The 26,811-nt window shown below is 38.9% G+C and overlaps 1 protein-coding gene across 15 annotated transcripts in view; it reads right to left on the bottom strand.

Moving 5' to 3' along the window:
• The window catches only part of MME (membrane metalloendopeptidase), a 137,686-nt gene that overhangs the window by 25,420 nt on the left and 85,455 nt on the right, over positions 1 to 26,811 (bottom strand). For all 15 annotated transcript variants that reach the window (XM_072727210.1, XM_072727204.1, XM_072727207.1 and 12 more), the window contains 8 exons: positions 22,385 to 22,519; positions 20,284 to 20,385; positions 18,614 to 18,750; positions 18,411 to 18,504; positions 17,138 to 17,266; positions 16,275 to 16,373; positions 13,877 to 13,957; positions 12,465 to 12,568 (listed from right to left, as the gene is read on the bottom strand). In XM_072727210.1, coding sequence (XP_072583311.1) covers positions 12,465 to 12,568; positions 13,877 to 13,957; positions 16,275 to 16,373; positions 17,138 to 17,266; positions 18,411 to 18,504; positions 18,614 to 18,750; positions 20,284 to 20,385; positions 22,385 to 22,519 — 881 coding nt within the window. The remainder of the gene's footprint in view (positions 1 to 12,464; positions 12,569 to 13,876; positions 13,958 to 16,274; positions 16,374 to 17,137; positions 17,267 to 18,410; positions 18,505 to 18,613; positions 18,751 to 20,283; positions 20,386 to 22,384; positions 22,520 to 26,811) is intronic.

The raw sequence follows: 26,811 nt of genomic DNA, 5'->3' as shown, positions 1-26,811 counted from the left end.
TTACTTATCTTCAACACACAAAACTCACTTTTACTCATATATGCTAGCAATGAACAATCCAAGAATGAATTAAGAAAACAACGCCATCTACAATCCTACCAGAAGAATAAAACATTTAGGCATAAATTTAACGGAAGAAGCACAGGATGTGTATGCTGGAAACAACAAAATGCGATTGAAAGGAATTAAGTAAGACTTAAAAACATGGAAAAGATATACCACTTTCATGGATCAGAAAACTTAATTTTTTGAGATATAATTAACATATAACATTAGATTAGTTTCAGGTATGTAATACAATGCTTCGATCTTTGTATACACTGTAAAATGACCATCACTTCAATAAACCGAATTGCCATCTGTCAGCATACAAAGTTATGAAAAAAATTTTTTTCATCTATTTTTGATGACTTTTATTCTCTCAGCAACTTTCATATACGCACAACACATGACTGACTATAATCAGCATGCTGTGCATTACATCCCCAGGACTAATTATTTTAAAACTAGATGCTTGTACCTCTTAATCCCCTTTACCTCTATCACATATTTAATTGGATTGTGTGTGTGTGTGTATATATATATATATAAACAACATATATATAAACAATTTATATATATAAACAATTATATACACATGTGTATATATAATATACACACATACACATATATATACATGTGTATATAATTGTTTATATATCTCAAATATATTCTCCCATTTAGTAGGGGACTTTTTTTGTGTTTATGGTTTCCTTTGCTCCTTCCTTTGCAGAAGGCTTTTAGTTTGATGTAGTCCCACTTGTTTATTTTTGCTTTTGTTGTCTTTGCTTTTGGAGTCAGATCCAAGGAAATCATTCCCAAGACCAATGTCAAGGAGCTTACTCTCTAAGTTTTCTTCTAGGCATTTTATGTTTTCAGGTCTTATATTCATGTCTTTCATCTATTTTGAGGTAATTTTTGTGTATGGTGTATTTCTCTAGTTGCATTCCTTTGCATGTGGCCATTGAGTTTTCCCAACACAATTTATTGAAGAGATTGTCCTTTCCCAGTATATTCTTGCCTCTTCTGTCATAAATTAACTACCATTTTATATGTGTGGAATTATTTCTGGGCTCCCTGTGTGTACCATTGATCCATATATCTGTTCTTAAGCTAATACTATACATTTTTTATTACTATTGCTTTGTAATACAGTTTGATATGGGAGCACGATGCCTCCAGCTTTTATTTTCTCTCTCAAGATTGTTTTGGCTATTTGGGATCTCTTGTGTTTTCCACACAAATTTTAGGATTGTTTGTTCTGTTTCTGTGAAAAATACCTTTGGAATTTTGATAGGGATTGCACTGAACCGGTGGGTTGCTTTGGTAATATGGACATCTTATCACTATTAATTCTTCCAATCCAGGAGCATAGAATATCTTTCCATTTATTTTTGTCTTCCTCAATTTCTGTCATACATGTCTTTTCAGTGTGCAGGTCTTTCACTTCCATTTTTCTCCTGAGGTTGTTTGAACATCTTTACAACAATTACTTTTAACTAGAGATAAATTACTAATCTCCGTTTCACTAAGATTTTTTTTTTCCTGAGGTTTTAACTTGTTCTTTCACTTAGAACATATTCCTCTGATTTCTCTTTTTGTTTGACTCTTTTTGTTTGTTTCTATGAAAAGAATGGACTTGTGGAAGAGAGGAGTCTTATCTTTCAACTTTGTCCTAGGTCTCTGTTGTCTCTCAACCTTTGTAATTGTCAAAGCAACATGATTTATTCTTCGTAGGCCCCAGTTGTTGAGGGTGTGCCAAGACTTGTCAGTACTTCAAAAGGAGGAATCTCATTTAGTACTCAGGTTCAGGTTGATGGGAAGACCCTCAGGCAGCAAATTCTAAAGTGTGTAAGTATATGTAATTTTGAGGGACTACAATTGTAAACCCTACTGGCCTCTAGACCAAGTGATCGACAGGTGTCTCTGGGTTATAGCTATGAAAACTGGGACTTCAGAAGAGTGTATAAACTCCTTTTTGGTAGGTACTGGGGAGAGTAAGGCTGTGGGAGAGCACAAGGATAGTGTCCCCCAGCCTGCATTCTCTGAAAGCACCTCCAGAGCCTCTAGATTTGTGGTAAACCTGAAGTCTGCCCCTCAGACTGAAGCTCTAGGACAAGCAAATGGGCCTTTCTCACAGAAATACTGGAGGTGATTTTCAATCTGCTGCGTAGTGCCCTGAGGGTGGCTGCCTGCCAAAACCCATCTCTCAAATTGTTACAGTCTATGGAATCCAGGAACACAAGCCCCTGGACCACCAGAGCCAGGAAATTAAGCAAAACCCCCCATGTATACTGCGTGTGCTCATTGACTTCAGCAAGGCACCAGAATAGCACAGAACTGAGGCACTTTTGTGTACGTTCTCAAGGTAGAGAGAGAGCAAAATTGGCACCCACCCACCCCTCCATCCCTGCAGAGTCCCAACAGGCTCATGCCCTCTGACAGATGCATTGAGATCAGCAAATGAATTTCCTTCACATATAGTCCAGGCCCTTTTCAAACTGTTCCTTTTGTGCTGGTCCCTGGAGTGAACTGAGTCTGCAAGCAAGCCCGTTAAGAGAATTATCCTGGTTCCCTCCGGCCCTTTGGGTCTCTTAGATTTAAATCGTATTAGTTTTCACAGCCAACATCTCTCCATTACAGGTCTTACAGGTTGGGGCGCCTAATGTGGGGAACAATGTCCTCACTCCTCAGGAAGAAGCTCCGGATTTATGACATCTCTACTGATTGTGGGTCGCTGTACCAGGAATAGGGTTTTTGGCAACACCACCTATCTGTCTCTCCCACCCATCTCCATTTGGCCATTTTACTGTTTGTCATGAGGAAACTGCCCAGCTGTTTTTCAGGTCTTTATCAAAGGGAATTGTTCCCTACATAGCTGTAGATTCAATGTGTCCATGGAAAGAGGTGGGTTCTACATAGCTGTAGATTCAATGTGTCCATGGAAAGAGGTGGGTTCAAGGTCTTCCGGGGCCACCATTGCCCCTTTGAAAGTGCTCCATCTAAAATTGCTTCACGCTCAGGTTTCCCCCTTACCCTAACACACTTGAGGATGCTGACTTTGCCACTACATGAAGTCATTCTAGAAGACCCATCATGACCAGACTATAACACCAGCTGCTATTTGATGAGCACCTGAGTTCTAAGACAGGCACATTATACAAAAATACAACCCCACAAGGCAAAAATAGATGCTATTTTCCTCAGTTTATAAAGGAACCACTGAAGCTCAGAGATATGCAGGTTGTCTAAGTTTATACAGTAAATGGCAGAGCAGGAATCTTAACCCGGGGCCGCCCACTCTGTCTAACTCCCACTTTCCACCATGCACCCATCCCTTCTGACTGCAAAGCACAAGCTCTTTCCACTGTTCCACTAAGTGCAAAATTTTTACCCAAAGGTAAAAAAAGCACAGTAGGACCAAAGAGCCCCTTTAAACTATTCATTGTGGTTGCATAAGAGTTGTTAATAGACTGAAGTACTCTGAGTGACTCATCCGATTACCTGAGAGATAAGAGAGCCAGGACTCCTATTCTGACGTGAAATTGGGAAAATCCACTTCTCTTTCAACCAAAAGCAATAGAAATCACTAACCTGTGTGATATATCAAATTCAGAGAAATTCCCAAACTGGGAATATATAGGTGGGTGGATCATTTCTGTCAGAATTTTCTTTTGGTGACTTTTTTCCTGATTTAGAATAATCTTGGGATCTTTCAGGAAAAAAACTGAAACTTCTTCCATCCCATATAACCCTTAGCAATGACATAACTTGACAGGATTGTCTGTCTAGCTCATTAGACAGTAGCTCCAGGAAAGCAGTGATGTTCTTTTTTTTTCTTTTAATTGCAGTGAGAACACTTATCAGAAGATCTATCTTTTTAACACATTTTACCACACTGAAGTATACATTATTGTAAACTATGGGTATGATGCTGTACAGAAGATCTCTAAAGGTTATCGATCTTGCTTAACTTAAACTCTACACCTGCTGATTAATAATTGCTTAAGAACCCCTCGCCTCCAGTCCCTGCTAATCATAATTCCATTCTTTGATTTTATGAATTTGGCTATTTTAGATACCTCATATAAAGTAGAATCATGCAGCATTTGTTTTTCTCTTTCTGGCTTATTTCACTTAGCATTTCACTTAGCATAACATCTTCACATTCATTCATCCAGGTTGGTGCATATTGCAAGGTGTCCTCCTCTTTAAACGTTAAATGGTATTTCATTGTTTGTGTACACCACCTTTTCTTCATTCATCCATCTGTCAGTGGAAACAGGTTGTTTCCACATCTTAGCTGTTGAGAATGGTGCTGCAATGAACATGGGAGTGCAAATATCCTTTAGGAATCCTGATTTCAATTCTTTTGGATATTGGCTATTGGATTTATATTCTAAATATAAATGTATATTTAGAAGTGGGCTTGCTGGATCACATGGTAGTTCTATTTTGAATTTTTTGAGGAACCTCCACACTGTTTTCCTTAGCAGCTGCACCATTTTGCATTCCTCCCAATGGTGTGTGGGGTCTCCAATTTCTCTACATCCTTTACCAATACTCGCTGTCTTGTCTTGTTTGTTTAATAATAACCATCCTAACAGCACTGATGTGTTAGCTTATTGTGGTTTTGATCTGCATTTCCCTGATGATTAGTGATGCTGAGCATCTTTTCATGTGTCTGTTGGCCATTTGTATGTCTTCTTTGGAGAAATGTCTATTCAAGCCCTTAGCTCATTTTTTTTTTAAAAGATCTTATTTATTTATTCATGAGAGACACACACACACAGAGGGGGCGCGGGGGGAAGAGACAGGCAGAGGGAGAAGCAGGCTCCATGCAGGGAGCCCGCGGTGGGACTCAATCCCAGGTCTCCAGGATCATGCCCTGAGCTGAAGGGGGCGCTAAACCGCTGAGCCACCGGGGCTGCCCCCTTAGCTCATTTTTAAATTGGCTTATTACTTTTGTTGTTGTTGCTATTGAGTTTTAGAAATTCCTTATATATTTTGAAGATTAACCCCTTATCAGAAATATGATTTAGCAATATTTTCTCCCACTTCATAGGTTGCTTTTTCATCCTGTTGATTATTTCCTTTGTCCTTTGCTGTGCAGGAACTTTTTAGTTTGATATAGTGTCACTTGTTTATTTCCTGCTTTGTTCTCAATTGTATCTCTAGGATTTAGAACAGTGTTGGGAACATGATAGGCACTCAGTACATATCAGTGGGTCCTCTAAGCTCCAAGAGACATGACCATTTCATCCTGGGACTCTGGGAGCGGGGAAAGGCACTAGACTTTGGTTATGCACTGATACTATGCAGGCTGTAGAGAGCCAGGCCACCAAGAACCATGCACCAACTGAATGCCATCCCCTCAAGTTTGTACACTAGCGTGAAAGTTCCAGAATTCTTCTGCAAAATTCTCCTAGTTTAAAACTTCAACCTTTAGGGGATTCCTGGGCAGCTCAGCAATTTAGCGCCTGCCTTCCACCCAGGGGTGATCCCGGGGTCCCAGGATTGATTCCCACGTTGGGTTCCCTGCATGGAGCCTGCTTCTCCCTCTGCCTGTGTCTCTGCCTCACTCTCTCTGTGTCTCTCATGAATAAGTAAACAAAATCTTAAAACAAAAAAAACAAAAAAAACAAACTTCAACCTTTAAATTATTTAACTCTCCTATTTCCCCTTCCTCTCTAAAAATAAAACAAAAGTTAAATCTTCCTTGGATGCTAATTAAAAAGCAGAAATGCTTTTACCCTTATCATGAGGAGCACTAACTACTGTATAGAATTGTTGAATCACTATATTAATGTGGCCTGAAACTAATATAACACTGTATATGTTAGCTACACTGGAATTAAAATTAAGATTTTTAATTAAAAAAAAATAAAATAAAAATTTTAATTTAAAAAAAAGCAGAAATGTTTTTTTACTGATAAAATGTATTTTGCTCACAGCCCCAAAACACACTGGAAAAACACAAAGCCTATTGGTTTAACGGGGGCATAAAAGATGGAAAGCTAACATTTTCATCTATTATAGGATGTGTAGAACATGAGTGTTCCAAAGCAGATACCACCATGGGGAACTAGAATGATCTGTCCAAGTCTGGTCTCTGTTATTCTGTCTTTCTGGGTCAGTAATACTTGATAAGCCAAATAATCTTTTTTTGTAAACCTTCCCCCTATACCTATGCTTCTGGAGACTCATTTGTGTGTCAAGTCTCCAGCCCTCTGCACCTCTCAAGTGTCCACCCTGGACAGTTCTTGTCAACTGACCTCTGTGCCACCCTATTTCCCCAACCATATAGAATAGGATAGCCCTGCATACTATTTTTCTTTTGATAATTGAGCTCACTGATGCAGGACCTCATGAGAAAGAAGACTGGCTCTAGAGGTATCAGTGAAGGGGAAGAAACATCCAAAGGGATATTTTAGAAAGAAGTGAGGTGCTTCCTTACCTCTGAATAGTATGTTCCTTTTCTCTTGAGTCACTGGATGTACAGAAGCCAAGGAGGAAAACTTGGCTTTTAGCAAAACTTCCCAGTTAGGGCATAGAATTTTAATGCTGGAAAGAACCTAAGGGATGTTACAGAGTCTAAATCAACCTGCTCATTCTATAAGAAGAGAAGCTACTTGCCTTTTAAAAGGCCATTGGTAGTAAATGACAGCACTGGGACCCCGAGAGAGGTGATTCACCGCAGTGGCAAAACTACGGTGTCACTTCACGGGGCACCCATTCATTGGCTTATTACTTTTGTTGTTGTTGTTATTGAGTTTTAGAAGTTCCTTATATAGTTTGAAGACTAACCCCTTAGCAGAAATATGATTTGCTCCCTGAGATTTTTGGTGGTGTTGGCTTCTCAGGAAAAACCCCCAGAGCCTCAGCTGTCGGGCTGTGGGCCTCAGGACTCCGCTTGTTTCAGGGATCGCCACCACCCAATTAGCTCAGATCAGGAACAGCAGTGGGCTTGAAGGAATAAAGGAGAAGACAAGGGAACCAACCGTTTTGTTGTGTTTTGATTCTAGTGACTCCTCTGATCACATCAATATTAATTTAAAGGCTGACTTGTTGTTTCCGGAGAACATTTCACTAGAAAGTAAAGGTCTAATTGTCGTTTTAAAAAAGTGCCATCTTTGTCATAGCACCAACCACACTCTGCCTTTTATCAGATTTAATTGTTACTCACTTGCTCCTTTCCCCCAGATTGTGAGCTCCTGGAGGCGGGGCCACACGTTATTCATCTGTACACTCTACAGTGTTTAGCACGTGCTCTGCACGTGGCAGCCGCTCAATAAAATGCTTATTGAACTGGTTCCTGTCAATGTCTCTGTGTTTTAATTTTGATGCATAACAGCGGGAAAAAGAACAGCAATGAAATAAGTCTTTGTAGTTTCTGGTAAGTAACTCTGCGGCTCAGCGGTCATGATCTACAAATACTCCCCATCACAATCATATCACGGAAAGTTCTGTCCCGAGAAGCTAACAGAATAACATCAAGTATAAAAAAACAAGAAAGGGGATTCTTTTTTTGTTGTTCTTGTACATTTTTCTCTTTTTTGAGTTTTTGTGTTGTACTGACTCTAAGTGAATAATCATGTTACTGGAAGTAAATTACTATAGATTATATCTAAGTAATTTTGCCAATGGATATTACATCCTCACTTCAGCACTACTATTATCTGATAACATGACATATTTGAAATTCTTTACAGACGGGCACCAAAAGCCCAGAGAACATAATGTTTGAGCTAATTCTGGGAACACCACGCACTCAGAAACCACATGAACCAAGCTTTTTAAATTTAAATCGCTGCCCTTTGCAGTCGTCAGCTGCTCAAATGGGCAGAAGGCCCTTTGAGTGAAATGATTACATCAGGTGTATCACATACAGACTTTCTGACTTTCTCAATTTCTTGAATCTGTTCAACAGGAAGAGCAGCAGGTGCATAACTGGTGAAGGTGCATAACTTTACCAACCATGATGGTGAAATGGCTGGATGTGATGGTTTTTACCTTGGTAACTTAGTTAACCTCATCAGCATGATCACAAACTAGCTATTGTATCCTTTCTGAACCCCATAAACACTGAGGAAGGGTCTACATTCCGTTCATCATGATTCAAGCTCTGGTGACACAAGCACTTGGTTTCTGCTTCCAACAAGAGCTAGTGCAGGTGCGAGGTGAAGAGAAAATGCAAGGGGGTGCTATGATTAAGAAGTGACATCTCAATTGAGCCCAAAAATCTGTAGATTTCCTTTAAATGGACAAGGGCAGAAAGGGTGGTCCAAGGTAAGGGACAAAGAGGAAGAAAAGATGGAGCAGTGACTTAAAGTACTTCCTGTGGCTGGAGCTCTGGGCAACACTGCGGGGGAGGATGAATCTAAAGGAATTCTGGAGAGCTACGGGGAGGAATGCAGAGCCTGTACCTGTTTCATGAGACAGGTAACAGGGATATACTGAAAGGTTTTCATCGGGAAATAATAAGATTCAATCTGTGTCTTTAAAAACATCTCTAGGGCCACAGTATAGAGAATAAGCTGAAGGAAAGTAAGTTGTTTGGTGATAAGATTAGGAAAAAATTTGTAATAACTCTGGTGAACAATGAGACAGGTTTGAATTTAGTCAGTGACAGTGGAGACGGTAAGACGGAGAGCCTCTCACAATACCTATATAATATTTAATTAGCAAGTGGTGGATATAAAGGTCTTTTTTTTTTTTTTTTTTGAATGGGGATTTGAAATAGGTATCACTATAGATGTCAGAGGTGAGAGAAAGGGCTCAGTCTAGGATGATGAGTTCCTGATTTATGTCTTGATAGATATAAGGTGAAAGTTGCTGAAAGATACGGGGAAATAGGAGGATATGGGGAGAAGGATGATCAATTTTTGCCCAAAATGACAAATGCTGTGTTTGTAGGGTCAATGGACCACTTACACAGAAGTGTTCCATTTGTGTTTGAACATAGACATTTGTGTTTGAAGCTCAGCAAACGAATCTGGGCCAGGTACAAATAGTCTGTGGTCGTGATGGCAGAAGGTGTCAAGAAGCATACACGTTTGCCCAGTGAGGGGAAAAAAAAAAAAAGGTCCAGAAGTTAATTATTTGGTTAATTGACTAAATTAATTTAAAGTAATTGCTGCCTTGAAATCTTAATGCATCATTTTTCTATAATACCCTACAATGTAAACTTTACATAATCAATAGTTTTTCTAATCTTTGTCGCATCATTTGTGGGTATGGACACCTATTTCTCCTGCAAGACCATGAGGGCGAGGACCTGAGCATCTGAAAATATAATTCTCTGAGAGGTAACTACAAGTTATGAGAACAAAGTACAAGCGGTGGATGTTATCTGCCTGGACAAGACACAGTGAGGATTTAAACTCGGTTCTACAGAAAAAAGTAAGGAAAACATAGTGGCTTCATCGCTGTTAGCCAGGTCCCAAACAGGCCCAAAACCGTCGCTACAAGAAACCTCAAAAAATACAAGAAAACTGTACAGCCCTGAGGATTTGATGCGATCACTGTCAAAAGTGCTTCCGGCAGTTAGGAAAACAAAAACTAAATTTTAAACCTAAATTGTCAAATTAAAGCATCACCCTCTAAAAAACAAAAGGTCACAAGATTAAAAACGAACAGTATCATGAACAAAAAGGAGCGAACGCCAACTCGGGGGCTTTCACTTGAAGTTGGGGGGGGGGTAATGAAAGAGGATACCAGCACCTGGGTCCCCACCCACGGGAAGTCCATCACAGGCAGGGGTGGTGAAGTGGAGGCCTCGGTACTATTTCTAGTGCTCCCCTGGCGACTGGAATGTGCAGCCAGAGCTTAGAGCTCTTGTGCTCAACCCACAGGCAGAAGAAGGGGAAGGAAGAGAAACTAGCCTGGCGTGGCTCGGAAGGCCAACAAGCCATACTGCACTTGTGATCGACTATCAAGAAGCTCATGAGAAGGACTCAAAAAGTTCTACTGAGCTTTGCATGCTACTGATGAAATGTTCATTAAAATGCTGTAGGGGCTCCTGGGAGGCTCACGCAAGCGCCTGCCTTCAGCTCAGGTCATGATCTCAGGGATCTGGGATCGAGCCCCACGTCGGGCTCCCCGCTCAGCGGGGAGTCTGCTTCTCCCTCTCGTTCTCCCTCTGCTGCTCCACCCCCCGCGCCCCCCCTTGTGCTCTCTATCGCTCTCTCTCACACACAAATAATATCTTGAAAAAAAAAAAAAGAGTCGTACACAGCGCTCGCTTGTGATTATGGTAAGGGAAGAGGACGCAGGAGAAAATCAACACATGTGATGAAAGGGAATGAAAAACGCACAGTATATTATAAAATGATTCTAGAACTTGGGACTACATTAACTTCAAAAGAAAACATCAAGTAATAATTCAAGCACTATTTTTAAAATTACGAAACATTCGTCTGGTGTCATGTGGGTGCAGGTGATCTTAGCTGTTTTCAGAGACACTGTCTGACAATATTTCTCTGTAGATATTTCACACAGTACAGAGAATTATTAAATGTAAGCATATGCATTTTTAAAGAGATGAAAATATTCAAACTTGTAAGAAACTTCTCAGATGGTAAACTTACCCACTGAATATTCCCCCCCCCCTTTTTTTTTTAGATTTTATTTTATTATTTATTCATGAGACACACAGAGAGAGAGAGAGGGAGAGGCAGAGACACAGGCAGAGGGAGAAGCAGGCTCCCTGCAGGGAGCCCAACGTGGGACTCGATCCTGGGACCCCAGGATCACGCCCTGGACTGAAGGCGACGCTAATCCCGCTGGGCCACTCAGGGACCCTCCTGAATATTCTTTTTGATGACTTTTTGTGGGTTTCTAGACATAGGATTTCACAACTGATTCTAACACAAACCTACGCACCCATTGGCCTCCCTCCTTTGCTAGCTAGGACACTGCACGTTCTCTGGCACCGGCAGCCCCGTTTTCAGAACCAGACAATATGACATTTGCCACAGTACAGACCCTCAGGTCAGCCAAAGAAATCAGCCTCTCTTTCAGGGCACCTGACGTGTTCAAAATGCTCTGTAGGGATTGAAACGTATTCGCATTGTCATTTAGGAGTTTTGTCCAACCTGTACTTGGTTTCTCCTAGAACAGAACAGCCTGTCCTCAAGCAGTCCCACATCACTTTGAGCCTTTCCTGGCACATTTCCTTCCTGGTGGTCGAGTGTACTATAGTGCGTCTTTCTTACCCTCTGCTGTTGTAATGTGATACAATCAAAGCTCACCCTCAATTCTCCTAGTTCCCAATGACCACTGGACTTAGTATTCTAAAATATTAATTTAATAAATGAATAAATGAAAGAATAAATGATTGCATGAATAACCCAAGCACCTCACTGTCCTGTTACTTTATCCGTTACCACACAAATCAAGTTAGTACATTTATTTTTCATTTGCTCACTCATTCATTAATTCACTTTTAACTACAAACCTTCTTTTTTTTTTTAATTGCCAACATATAGCATAACACCCAGTGCTCATCCCATCAGGTGCCCCCCTCAATGCCTGTCACCCAGTCACCCCCCCACCTCCCTTTCCACCACCCCTTGTTCCTTTCCCAGAGTTAGGAGTTTCTCATGTGCTATCTCCCTTTCTGTTATTTCCCACTCATTTTTTCTCCTTTCCCCTTATTCCCTTTCACTATTTTTTATATTCCCCAAATGAATGAGACCATATAATAACTACAAACCTTCGATCTGTTCAGCACTGCGCTGAATAGTCAAAAAAAAAAAAAAAATAGCTCCTGTTCTCCAGGAGCTAAGAGCCTAGCAAGAAAAAGTCAACATAAGCAGTTCTAGGGATCTAAGTGCACAAACACACGTCGATAAATATGTTAGCCACACCCACTTAGTTGAAAACTGAAGACTGAATGGACGTTAAGGCTAAGATGAAGCACTAATGCCACTAATAAGCAGAGATTCAGAGCACGTGAAGGTGACCCTCATTATCTCCTATTTGGCTGCCACAAGGTTGAGGGAAGTGTTACGGGGCAGGCTAGGAAGAGGACGGAGCTCTGGGATGACTGGCCCACAGAAAACAGGTGACGCTGAGGGCACAAGGCCATTCTGAGTGTCACAAATGTGGCCCCAGAGAAGGCTTGCAGGAGCTCTGGGTTACTTAGGCCAAGGTGCTCTTGAAAAACTTGTCCACAAACAGAGGAAATCAGTAGTCACTGAGAGGAAACCAAAGAAATGAGGTAGCCTGAGGACACCTTAATTTAAAAAAATGTTAAATTTTGGTTACATCTTTGGCCCATCTTTAGTATTATGGTCTTAAATGCTCTTGGAGGTACTCACTCCACTGAAGGACATGGTACTTTTTTCTAACATTATTCTAAGTTTACTTCTTTTTCCAAACCCAACAATGAGAACGAACATATACGAAACAAATATACGTACTCATCCTTGTCCACTTTTTCTCGGAGCTTCTTGAGCTGTTTATTTTGGCTGAACTTCAAGTTTTGAATTATGTTTTCAAAGTATTCATCTTCCCTGTAGTTCAACTATATTGCGTAAAATATTTTGAAAAAATTAGTCAAAATTTTGGCTGAAAATGTAGGGGGTACGTTCTTGAATTCTATCAGTTAATAAAGTTAACAGAGAGCATTAAAACTTATCAAAGAAGGATTTAATTTTAATTAGCCTCGTTCTATAGTACAGGTCACTGCTGCTCTAACTGAATCACTACTTTAGTCTATTTTTCTGTGACTAATCAAATGAAACCAAGTGTCAGACAAGCTTCCTACATGGTATTAACCCTTACATGACAGGTGAGACTGGAGCCCATTCTTACTTAGCACTTATTATGTACCAGGCACTGTCCTCAGCACTTTATGTATTACATGTTTTTAATCCTTATAATCTTACGAAGATGGGCTGTTATCACCATTTTAAGGCTGAAGAAACCAAGGCAGACAATTAAGTCACTTGCCCAAGTTAGTGAGTGGTGGAGCTGGGGTTTGAACCCAAGTAGTTGTGTGTGAGTCTTTACTCTTCTAGACTCCTGACACAAAGGCCCCCAGGACTCACATGCCGCAGGCAGTTCATTTACAAGAAACAGTCAAGCTTTCTACTTGGAAAGAGAGAGGACACTGTGGCTTGCAAACCCCCATGGTAGACCAGTAATCAATAGATTAGGAATCACCATCATCCCCAGTTGTAGGTGAGGATCATCTTGTTGTCACCAGGGTTTCAAAGTCATTGTGGGACCCATAAGGTTGGCAACAGGACCCTCAACTGAGTCTGAAATCAATAGTGTAGCGACTTGCATCAATTCTGTTCTCTTTTCATCGTTTACATGACCAGGGGGAATAAAATCGCTTCCTGTTTTCAAATAGTGGGTTTTTGTTTTGTTTTGTTTTTTAAATACAGAGACATGACCTGGTTTTTAGCCAGGGGAGGAATAACTGGAAAGTGAAGGAACACTGGAGACATGACTTTTCGGGCCTGTACAGATGTGATAAGGAGACTGAGAGCTGCCTGGTGCTCGTCACTCTGATGTCGACCCCTTGATGCACTTTAAAGGACACCAGGTTTTTCCACTACTTTTCTTTTCTTTTTTTTAAAAAAAGACCTTATCCACTACTCTTCAATGGAATATATGGAAACCAAAATAACAAAAACCAAATATGAAGCAGGCCAGTGAGACAAAAGGCTAGAACTAAAACATAGTTTCAGTTTCAGTGTAAAAGACTTTATATAACAAGACCTTTGGCTTTAGGCTACTTCACAGAATTTTTGGCACCCCATAGCTAGAAATGACATTACCACCAGCCCCAGGTATGATTAGTGCAGTCTTCATAGAGACTTACCTCCAGGTATTCATTATCCAGTTTACTATCATTTGAAATGATGTCATCAGGATAGCCAATTCTTTCTTTAATTGCTAAAGCCTATGAAAGTTAAAACATTGAATGTAAGGGCAATTATATAACTTTCGAATGCAAACCTTATAATTGGTCCATGACTAGCAGTTGAATACCTTGCTTACAAAAATAGCATTTGACAACACTTAAATAGAGATCTTTGAAATGACTTCTCCCTGGGGTTCAAAATAAACAAAAAAACAGCTCTGAAATCTGGTTTCTAATACCCTATTCTCGTAGACTCCAGCTTTCCCCAAATGAAAACTGACAAGTCCTTGTTCCACATATATTGTACTTCTATGAACTTTTTCCCTGAATGGCTTTTTTTTTTTTCAATTTTATAGGAGGAGTAATATTTAGAACTTCCATTCAAGGAGCTTATTATTATCTTTCCACTCCACTGAGTTGGCCGAGAAAACAGATATGGGCTTATAGGTTTAGTGCTAATATTCTTTCTGAATATCGAGTCCTGGGGTTTGTATGTTCTCTTTTGGTCTCCGAGGCCAGTGTCCCTATCTTTCCACAGCTAAATGGATGGTATTATTTAAATAAGTAGAGAGCAGGATTTTCCTTGTTACACCAGCCCATGTTTTCCACTTGCTTACTATCATTCCTAATTTTTACTTTTATTATTTTAGATGTGTTTACTTTTATTATTTCATTATTACTGCTTGTTTCCTATAGTGATTTCTACTTGTATTTTTCTATTTCTCTCATTTTCCTCAAAGATATTTGAGTTTTGATTCTATCATATTACATTGTTCTTAAATAATTTAATTATGTTACGAATCTGTTTCATAAGCACAGTATTTCGGCAGCGGATCAGACAGGGTGTGTATCAATAAATCAGTTAGGTCAAGCTCGTTTTCTTGTAGATTTCCACACCATTGCCCATTACAATCAGCCTCCTCTCGAAGGTTCCTTATTTTCTAGAAGACATTTCTCCGAAGAGAATTTTAAGGGACACAAACTCTACAGAAATAAGTCTACATAAAAAAGGATTTATTGTCAAATACTTTGAGTAAATACTGTGACAAAAGCACCAAGCAGGCTTCTTTACTGCAGTCTAAAATGTAATGAGTATTATTAAATATGATGTCTTGAAATCATTCCCTAGGAGCATGTAATCTAGTCTAGGATGGGACCAGGGTAGCCTTCCTACAGGAACTGTTTCTTAAATTCTTGGAGCGTGGGACTCTTTTTCATGGAACTACTTGTGGGTCACTGGCTTATGATACCACCTTGGGAAATGATCGAGCGCAATCCAGTTGGCTACATCAAATAGAACCATGTCACACATAGCTAGAACATTAAAGGAACATATGCAGCCTGAACTTCTGAAGACCTAGTCAGTGATGGAAAGATAAGTATACTTCAATGTCTAAATTCTAGATCTGACTCAGCCAAAAAGACAGCCCTTCCACGTGATTTAATCCCAGAAAAGAACTAGACTGCGGCTTGGTTTTCGTATTATAATAGTTTCAGAAAATCTTTCTGTATCAGTTTGAAGAATGGTGTGTTCTTCTTGCCACCTCAACTGTAGAGGAATTTTCAGGTCGCAAGTGAATATTGCTCCCAAAGCATATACAGTTTCCACTGAATATGTTCCTTCTAGTTTTATATAGTTATCAAGACAAATGATCGTAGTAAGTTTAAACCTAAGATTTCCTTAAACATCTGACACCTTTGTTCTTATGCAAGGTAGTAGAAGTCCCAACAAGAGGTGCACAATGGGGGTAGGTAGGAATAATTATAAAAAGGCTCCCTCAACATCTGTTTAATTGTAGATCACCATGTAATACTCAAGTAATGCATCACTTTACCTTTTCTTGACAGAAATTTATTATGTTTCTCCTTAGGTCATATAAAAATCTAAATAAAGCATGTTTTTAAAAACTGAGCTGGAAATCTGTGATAAAAATTGAAAGGATATTTTTAGGCTTTGGTAGAGTCCTTTTGGAGATGCTTTATAAAAAGAGGAAAAATATGAACCACTGGTAGTATCTTTCAGTTCTTTACTTGTTCATAAAAGATTTTCCTCTTGTTTTCTAAAGACACCTTTTAAAAAAAGGAAAATCAAGGATCTTTCAAAGTTTTGAACTAAACATGGAGAGTAGGAGCTATTTTTTTTATTATCTCTTTACAAAGGGATAATAAAGGAGAAAAATCATAGAAATAAATGTTTATCCATAAAAACTATTCTTGGAAACATGACATCTTGAAGGAGACTGCTTTCATTTTATGCAATCCTTGAATTTTTTTTCTGAATTTCCTTAAAAGTTCACCTTTTCATATAAAGAAACTGTTTAATAGTTAGCTTCACCTATTCACTTATTTCTTTTACCTTTTCCTCAGCTTTCTTTTTCGTTTCAGCATCCATCCAAGTGAGGTCATCTAAAGTCTGAATAAAAACTGCACGGATCTGTGTAATCAAATCCTCAACCTAAAACCAAAAGAACAAAAAAGAAATTTAGCCGTGAATTAATTTTTTGTAACACAGATTTTTTAAAAATTGGGCTATAAGCTGTCTTTGTAGGACTCAATAATATGTTAATATGTGCAAATTTATAGACAAACTATGATCTAAACAAATGGATATATGTGGATAATTATATTTTTAAAGGAATCTTACCACTATCAACACTAATGATTAAATAGGTCTTACCTATGCATTAATTAAAAACTCATCTTTAGAATGCAGTGGTTTCCATGATCACAAAAAGAATTTACATAAAGTAGTAATGCCATCACTGTTAATAATTCAATTAAACATGAAGTAGCATTTTAATAGTTTTTCTCACTTTAAGTTCCATTTCAATAACAATGAAAATGGAGTACATTTTTTTATAATATTTCAAATAAACACTAGTTTACTTTGAAAGCGTTTCAGAAAACACTGATTCTTGGTCAATCTTGCTAATAGAAGAGACTCTCCAAATGTCCCGATCAACAGAACACATGAGTGGGTATTCTGAACACACCTGCTTCTGGAAAATGGACAATTGGTTTTGCACTAGACAATATTAAAGAAATAAACAAAACCAGACCCCTGGGGGAGTGAGGAGGAGGAAATTCACCAAGAACTAACAACAAATTATGATTCTGAGAATTTCTGCCAATTAATAAAATTTAGCCAAATTATGAACTCTTGTAATTGCACGCTGATGCAAACAACTAATTGTTAGAGTACCATGCTGAAAATATTACCACATGTTTACTCTCTCCAGCAAATGCTGCTTCCACATACAGCCTTCCCACAGCATTTTCCATATTCCCATTGACATAGTTCGCACAACGTCTCCATGTTGCTGTTTCTGATGTTGTGCCATAAAGGGCCTAGAGGTAAGAAAAAGGAAATGGCATCTGTCCACAGGTAGATGGCCACAGTAGGGGAGAACATACATTCCACAGGACTGTTCCTTATGACCTCTTAACTTCTTGCAAATGTTCATTGCTTCTCCTCACAAGGCATGTTGTCCATGCCTATGACAAAATGCAATCCAATTGGATTGTTTACTTATAAACAATCCGAAAACAAGGTATATTTTCGGTAGCATATCCCAGTAGAATTTTTGGCTATTACAGGTGAATATCCTTCCAGACAGCTTTAGAAGACAACAACAAAATGCCCCCACCCCTCCGCCACCACCAAAACCAAACAAAAAAATAATAGTTCCAACTGCATAAACATAAATGTGAAGTAATGTTCAACTTATGTAACAGGGGAGAAATCTGGTATACAAGAAAACACATTCCTGTTTCTTTTAATGTTTTAGCTGAACTTAGAAGAACTGTATGTGTGCAAATAAAAGTACTAATGAAGGGATTAGCTGAAGTACAGGAAATTGAGCAAAACATCATTTTTATATTCTGTAATTTGAAAAATTTGTCTACATTTTCTTTCAAAGGGTAAATGCTAAAAATTTCAAATAAATAGTTATTTCCTTCCTAAAACACCAACCAGTACATTTGTCAAAATTACTTCTTCAATCCCTCTCGCCCTCTCCCCTCACCACAGGACTGATAGGATGACTGTTTAAATAATGAAGTTGCACCCTAATAAAAGCGTTTAAGGTTGTCCCCAGGTAGGTGTAGTCTCAGTGGGTTGTCTACATCAGTATAGTCCATCTGTCTGTATATCTAGCGTGCTACAAGCACCTAAAAGTCAAATGAATTGAGAGAGATACCCTGGCAATCACTTTCAACACAACAAACAACCAAGCCAGTATTCTCTCAAGAACCGCTCCAATGACCAACTGCATCTCCTCGCAGGGCAATTCAATCATGGTGCCAGAGGTTGGCAAAGCCCACGAGAGCTGGCTTTCCAAGGCAACATGGCCTAAACACAGGCAAGTTAACCAACATTTGGCATGTTGACTCTTGGCAAAGTTCACCACATTCTAGCAGTGGACATGGCAAGCCTTCATAACCATGTATCTCTTTATGCTCTAAGTCTTAAGAAAAGAGATTTTTTCTTCACCTTGCGGAAAGCATTTCGGGACTCCTTGTAGTTTCGGCTGAGGCTGCTTACAAGATCCATTATGAACCGCCAGGACATTAAATTTTGAAGATCTCTGTATAAAAAAACCCACCACCCAGCAACAGAAAAGATGAGGCTGCAAAGCTTCTAAAGAGTGATATTAAATGCAAATTTTGAGGACATAGGCACTCTGACATACCCACCTGGAGGAATATTTGGTAAGAATGAGCTTAAGTTTGGTTAAATATTCTGGAGCATAAACGACCACTTCTTCCTCATTTGGAATATTAATATTCACAGTTGACATGATTTCATTTGTGAAATTTGACCAGCTGAATGGCTGGAAAAAAGCAGGCACAAAACATTCAGTAATTTTGGATTTCTCTTCTTGGTTCTAAGACTCAGTTATGGTTACGGAGTCAGACATGGGTAGGGTGTCAGGTGAACCACCATATAATTATCACAATGGTCAGTTTGAGATCCGTTTGCAATTAAATCCAACTATTTAAGAGCAAAAGCAAAGCCTCCAAGCATAGACAATATACAGCTAGGAATCAAGCTCAATAGCATCTCTCTGGGTCTAACTCACATAAAAGAAAAAGAAATTTAGCTTTAAAATAAAGCTTCCTTTGTTTATGCAAAAATTTAAATGAGTAAAAAGCGTTTATCTTTTAAATGTGGATATAACAGGCAACCCATTCAAACACAGTAATACACCTCAGTGGCGATCCTGCTCTACATGAAAGCACACTGTTGTCATAGGAGAGGGACAGGAATGCTATAGACACAACACAAACGGTCCAAGGAAGCCAAACAACACATGTGAAACTATCAATATTGAGTCTGCAGGAATGCAATTTTTGGACTTTGGAGGAGCTGCTAAAACATGATATCTTATCTTTTATTCTCTAAATGGGAATCATGGTTATTCAACTGGTCCGTGGATATAAGAAAAAAAAAAAAAGGCACAGAATGAGATTATGCAAATCTTGCTAAAATGCCACATTTCAGCATTTGAGAAGTTTTTACACTTGTTAGTATATGAATATACTGATCACTTATTAAGTGCTATATACTTCTCTTGATTTCCCTTCGTGGTTTGGACCATTCTTTCAAAACATATTTAATGTTATATTAGACAGTTCTATGTGACAAATTCCTAACAATGGGACATGCCTTTAAAAAGTCCCCGCCCCCCCTTCTTTTACTATAATTAGTGCCAAAGAGGATTCTATCACTGAATGTGATAGTTTGTAGATCTTCCCATGGATCTGGCCTTATTTCCTAATACAAGGATATATGCATAGTCCCCCAAAGAGACTATTACATCCTAGCTAATGAATTACTACTGTTTATAAATAGAATTTGTGAGACGGATTTTTCTTCTTAGTTCTTGTGTACTATTTCTCCATCATTGCTTTCGACATCTTGATAGATGGCCTTGATGAGAATATGGCAAGTTCTATAAACAAATTATCCTTTTTAGGAGTTAAAAAGAAATCTAGTAATTTTATTATTTGACTGTCCAAGTCCAATGGCTTTATAATCATCTCTCAGGAGGATTTTCCATTTTGATGTTTTCCAGACCCTTTGCTACAAGAGTTTCTAGTATCATTGTATAGCTGCCTTGAAAGGAATTTTACCTTTGAAATTCACTCTAACTTTATATAATAATACAATGATTTCACGAATTTTTTTTCAAGTATTTTTTTCTGGTTTTGCCATGAAGTCAAATGGCTGGTGTCATCTAAAATCATTTTGAAGTTCAATTTATTTCAATAAATAAGTAATCCCTGAATTTTAACAAACTGTATTTCAATGTTTTAAGTTTAGAAATGGCACAATAACAGAGGACATGGAACTTGCTACTTACCTTCCCATCAATCTCTAGTGTAAAGTTATTTTGGATCTGGGCTAATGTCATTTTGTTATAAAGAAGCATGGGATCATTTCGATCTTCAGGTTTAGTTGTAGCCTATGGATTTAATTTTCAATAATTATTTTAGGACTAAGAATACTTTAGAGAAATCTAACTCTACATGAGGGAAAAAGGAATATGGAATAAGTATAATTTAAGCGCTATTTTGCATACTGTTTTTATGATTAAAATAAATACGTATCAAAAAGAAAAGCGAAATTTAAGAGATTTTAAGTATATTCAGTAATAATCATCAAGATCTGGCTGCCGTGTCAAGTATAAGATTCTTCAAAAATCTTTTTATACTTTCACAGTCGCTGAACCACATAGGCAGTGTCCACAGGCCTCTTTCTTTCTAAGACTTATGGCTCAGTTGTTTCTGTGATTGTTTTCTAAGATAACTTTCTAAAATACTGTCATCTGCAATGTATCTCTCAAATACTGTCTCCCACGTGCTCATCGCCCCCATTCAGTATCCCAGTTAAGATCCAGACAAGAAAAATAGAAAAACCTAAAAAGCCACAATGGTTTCTGCAAGAATTTGAAGCAAGTAAGAGAAAGAAATTCCTAGTACACATCACAATTATCTGAGGAGAGTGCTAGCACTCCTACTTCTGTGACTGTCCTCCTATCCTGCTGCCTCACCAGTTTAGTGTACTCTTACTCAACAGCATCCAGTTTTAATTACTTGCTTATTTTTTCACTGAATCAAAAAAAAAAAAAAAGAAATGCAATAGCAATTCCCTATCTAGGGGTGGAAATAGGAAAAGGCAAATTTAAGTCAAGAGAGACGAAGGGCGTAAGTTCAATATGGGAATTATTTCTCAGTGACGATGGCTGCAATCTCCTCTTTAGGTCACTTATTTATTCACTGCTTAAAAAATTATTCATGAACATGTGAATGGAATAATAAACTGGATAATGCCAAAGATACACAGGTGATTCAAAGAAGACTAAGACCTCACCCCCACCTAAGTCTAAGAGAGGAGGAAAAACACAGACACAAATGATTTTGAGGTAAGATACAACTGTCCGAGAGCTATGGCTGATCAAAGGAGAACATGGTCTAGGAAGGTGCAAGTGGTAGAAACCCAGGCCAGCAAACAGTTTTCCTCTAATAATTCTGTTTCTGGCACAGAACCACATGGAACCCATCCAGCTGCCGTTCATCCAGCTGCAGCTCCAAGCAAAGTCTGGTTCCAATTGGAGATTTTTGGTTTCACGTAGCTCCAGGAAAGCTCAAATGGCCCTCCAGGGTCTTTAGTCTTCAGGATTCTGATGGCAGTGGCAAGCACACGGGGCTGTAGGAGCACAGACCGTCTGCAGTGTCAGAGGGGGCCCTGCAGATCGTGGACAGAAGCTGACCACGGGCTGAATCAGTAACCTTGATGCTGCTTAGACAGAGTTCGCTCCTTGAGACTCTAGACTCTGTCGGAGGAACAGCAGACAAGAAAGTGCCAACTCAGACTCCAGGTTCATGTGAAACTAGAGGGAACTCAGGAAAACACACTATGGGCTTTGCTGCGAACAACCCTTCCTGTCGGGTCCTTTGAGCCAGCCTGACAGTCGGACCTCGGTGACATCGCGTTGCCATGTGGCTATGTTCAGGGACCAATATTTCTAAGCAGAGGGATGCTCAATCTTCGTGATCACCCTAAACTTTAAAATAAAACAAAGTAACACAATACACATCAAAACTAAAACAGCGCTGCTGAACACTTAGCAATCACACGCGCCCTGAGTCTCGAGCACATCTCAACAACGGTTCGACTGCAAGTAGTTGGGCTTTTGGTACAATCCACTTATCATAGGTAATTAAGTGCATCTAGTTTAATATTTGTCAAACTTAGCTATGTCTCCCGGATGTCAGAAACCTAGCTCACTACAACACTCTACAGTTTCAAAGGTCCTCTTCATGTCAATGATTCATTACTGAGCTGTGCATTTCTACAGGTTGGTTAAAAGTTGCACCTTTGACCTTTACAGTATGATAGAGAGGAAAAAGAAAGAAAAGAGTGGCAACACCATGCAATGTATTAGAGAAATTGTGTTTTACACTGGCAATTTCTTTTTCCAATTCCATAACTCTGTTCATTTCCAAAGAAAGCTGGTTCTCATCGATGAGCAGTCCTTTCTCCTTACGAATCAATCTGGCCACAGAAATCATAAAATCTTTATACGCTGTACAAGCCTGCAAGAAATAAGTAGCAATGAGTTGCTGGAGAACATTCTAAGTGTTTAATCATGTTAATTTAACTTAAATTTCGTTTATTAATTTTCAGTAACACATGAAACACAGTAAAGTAGGAGTCGTTTTCTAAATCCTAAAAGAAGCGACCTGTACAAATTCTTACAAAGTCGTCATGGGTTTGAGTTAGAGCAGAACAAACGAGTATCACTTTGGAAGTACTAAGTAATTTATAACCATTTGGTTCGGCAATTCTGTAATTTTCTATTTTTAGTCATCATTTTGAATTGCCTTACTCAGAATGCAGTTACAAAAAACATCTGATAAACAATAACCTAGCATTTTTTCTTAAATAATAGTAAGTTCCTTTCCTGAATTCCATTTCTCAAGTTTTCTCTGCTACCATCTATCTTTTTAAACTGTTCATGAAGAGATGGCCACAAACTCACATAATATTATCAGGGCATCTTTGTATCTATTTTGGCCAAACAGTTGTTTTTTGTTTGTTGGTGTGTGTATGTAAATGAGACTGTGTTGTGTTCTCATGAGGTCCACCAACCTGGAGATTTTAATTAATTCTATAGCTGGCTCATGTTAATATAAAATTTCTAGATTTGGATATCGGCTCTTTTCTAAGAACTTAAGTTTTTCTTGTTTTACCTCCACATGCATTTTAACTTTGTGAGGTAAGCCATAAGCTGGTTATGTTATCAACCTTTTATGGACTATAGAAATGCCTTATTCAAATTCAGAATGGCGTCAACACCAGGAAACTGAATACCACCTCCGTAAGTCTCAACCCATCTAATAAGAGATTGTTATTAATTAATAATATTAACAGCCAATTAATTAATAGAAATAATTCGACCATTATTATCCATCAGCAATTAAAATAAATTATGCTCTCACCTTGTTAAAATTTACTAAAAATTCAACTTTCTAGCACCAGCTTAATGATAGACAACCACAATTGGGGTAGTCATGCCACACAAGTGTGGGATTAATGGATTAATGGGCACTTCTGGGTTTCTAACACCATTCCCAGGATAAATGTGAAGGAAGGTTATACAGTGCTTCACACTTTGTAGTTTTGAGAGGGTTTTATACCCCCTACTCATTGGTTATCAGTGAGAGGGGCAAAGCGATATTCACTGTGAGCACAAAGGGCACATCTGAATTTACAGTGACTCATCAAGGGATCAAACATAAAACTTACAGGGAAATAATTATTTTATCAAGCGAGGTGTATAGGTATTCTCAATCTGAAAATCAACAGGACAACTGGAGGTAAAGTTTAGATAGGGGCATTCCATAACTTTCAATAAATGGTAAATAAACAGTTCCCCAGGAAGAAGGTTTCCCTTTCCACAGATACCCTGTAATGCTGGGGTATCTCACTAGCATTTCTATGCATGGATCTGCTACTCAACTGAGCAAACTATTTTCAGCTGCGAGTCTGTATTAAGAACCTAATCACTAAGGTAACAGGGAGAAAAGGATGTTTTTATGTATATTCTCATCCAGTCCATTCTTTTCCCATTAAAAGGTAATCAGAATTCTTGGTTCACTTGGAAGTAAACAACATGTCTGAGCTCATACCTCATGGGACCAACTATTCCAAAGTATAAGCATGCGGTGTTTTGAATTAACTATATTTCAAATAATATAAATTCATCTGCATTCAGTGGGGAATTACTAGCGGCTATGAAGGAAACGGTAATTTGAATTTTCCAATATCAGTCTGCTGAGGTTTTTGTTTTTTTTTATTCTGTGGGATGCTTTTTTGTTAATGAGGTGAGAAAGCAATAACAGGAATGCTCTCTCCTGCACTTCACAGACTCTGCAAACTGGTTCTACCCCTACTCCTGTATCTTTATCTTTACAGGTACATTTAAGGACTATAGAACTTGGTAGAAGGCAAGCACAAGAACTTTGGATGGTGCTCCTAGTCACTGAGTAGGAAAAATTTCTCAGAAAACCGGAAGCCTGGGTTATCACCAGCTTCTGGGATGCCTGAATATTTAATACAGCTACGTGGAATACACCACTTTTTTTAATGAGCTCCATTACTTGGCAACTATTCCAATGTGACTGATTAAAACATGTGTCTTAGTATCTTGATTATCTCTTCTGGCTTCTAAATTTATCTAGTACCTGTCAGAACCCAGGCTTCCTCCTGCTGTGAAATCCTTTTTTTTTTTTTTTTTTTTACAAGATAGGATCCTACCCTAAGGTTTTCATTTTCTTCCTTGAGGTACATTGTAGATATGTAATATGCCAAATGATAGTAATTGTCAGGATTTGGGGAGAACGTAATCAACATGTTTTAACATTTAAATAGTACATCGGGTAGGATATTTTCAAGATTGAAATTCAATTTTCCTCTTTGGTCACCGAGAGGGCAATTAGTTACTAGGACAAGGGTCAGAGCCGACCGTCTTGACAGTCATAAGGTAGCCTGGTTGAAGCCTTCGTGCGGTGAGTCCTTTATGTGAAAAGGAATCTACTGAAATATCTACGTAGCCCTTCTTTTAAAAAATAAAACATTGTAAATCCCAACTCCTATAACAGCAGGTTCAAAGATGATCATTGGTTTTACATGGTTTTACGGTAAAATCCATAAGAGCAATTTTGTGAGTTTGTGAATTCTGGGCTTTCAGTGAGATGATATTTACTAACACTTAAGACCACGAATTGTCACTCTAAGTAAAACCATCTTCATTTTGCAGGACCAACCATTGGCATTTATAAATTGACTGTCTTCAGAAACTGGGCTTCTCCTACTTGGAAAAAAGCTGGTATTTGTTGGTTGCCAGAGAGAAAGACAGCAATGACATGTGACTACCGTCCTTTAAACTTTAGTATCTTTCGGATCCCTGGGTGGCTCAGTGGTTTAGCACCTGCCTTTGGCCCAGGGCCTAATCCTGAAGACCCGGGATTGAGTCCCACATCGGGCTCCCTGCGTAGACCCTGCTTCTCCCTCTGCCTGTGTGCCTCATGAATAGATAGATAAAATCTTAAAAAAAAAAAAAAAAAACAACTTTAGTATCTTTGTTTATGAATAACAGCAAGACCCAGCGATGAACAGATAGCTTTCCAGTTAGACTGGCTGATATTTTGGTACTTCAGTGTGACAACCACCTAAGGGAGGATCAGGAGTTTCACTTCTAAAGATTCTTTTCCAGGACACCCAGCTCTTACCAACTTTCTGCCTTCCCCTTTCTAGGGGGGGCATGTGGAGCATGACGTAACTGAAAAGTCCAAGAACCGTGCTATCCTCAGCCACGGATGTCCGGGGATTTTTAATAAAGTTACAAAGAAAGTTCCCTGAAGGAACCCACAGGGGACACCAAGCAGGAAAGATAGGTTTCCCATCAAAAAGATTCGTTCCTTTTTCTCCTCCCCAGTTTAAGCATCATTGTCAGGGAGCGTGCAGCTGCCAGCAGGTAATGACTGGCTCCCCCAAAGAGGGAGTGCAGATACACAGAATCACACAGCCCCTCCTGGGGACCAGAATAGGGAAAGGGCATCCGATCTGAGCAGGAGAAACACAGGACACAAGAGGATCCACTGTGGACCCGCATGGGGATTCCTCGGGGCTTTCATCAGATTATTAATGAGGAGAGCCTGGGAACTGTGAGCACCTGCTGTGTAACTTCTAAGCCTACCACACATTTGAGAAGATGCATATAGTTCTTTTTATAAACCAGGGTCAATCCGTCTCAAAAAAATTCTCTTGTCAACGCCATACAACCAAGATGAGTCTTGTCATACTCGCTAAGTCTCAAGTTTCAAAGCTCCTTTGTGTTTTGTTAAATACAGATACCTGGACTGGGTAAAACATCCTGACTGCTAGTCACCTGGTGCCCAGAGGGGACAAAAGGAGGTCAGCAGTTTCCCTCGTAGGATCTGTTTTATCAAGTCAGCCAAGCAGCAGCCGGAGTGATCTTTTTAAAAACCAAAATCAAATTACATCTAAATGATCCACCTACCCCTGTCCCCAGTCCCTCACTTTGTACCACAGTACCTTGTTCTGTTTCCTTTCTATCACTACTGTCTGCATTCACCTTATTTCCTTAAATTATTTGCTGGTTTCTTTGTTGTCTATCTCTTTCCATTAGAACAGGAGTTCCAGGTGAACAAAGACCTTTTCTGCCTTGTTTCCTGATATCTCTACGGCTTAGAAGAGTATCTGTCACATAGTAGAAGCTCAATAATTATCTATGGTTTTTAAAAAAATGAATTTAAAATTTCAGTATATTAAGTACATTTCCCTCACTTTCTAGAAGTCATCA

Source organism: Vulpes vulpes, chromosome 11 (assembly GCF_048418805.1).
Source record: "Vulpes vulpes isolate BD-2025 chromosome 11, VulVul3, whole genome shotgun sequence".
Lineage (NCBI taxonomy): Eukaryota > Metazoa > Chordata > Mammalia > Carnivora > Canidae > Vulpes > Vulpes vulpes.
This window is presented reverse-complemented; position numbering and strand designations above follow the sequence as displayed.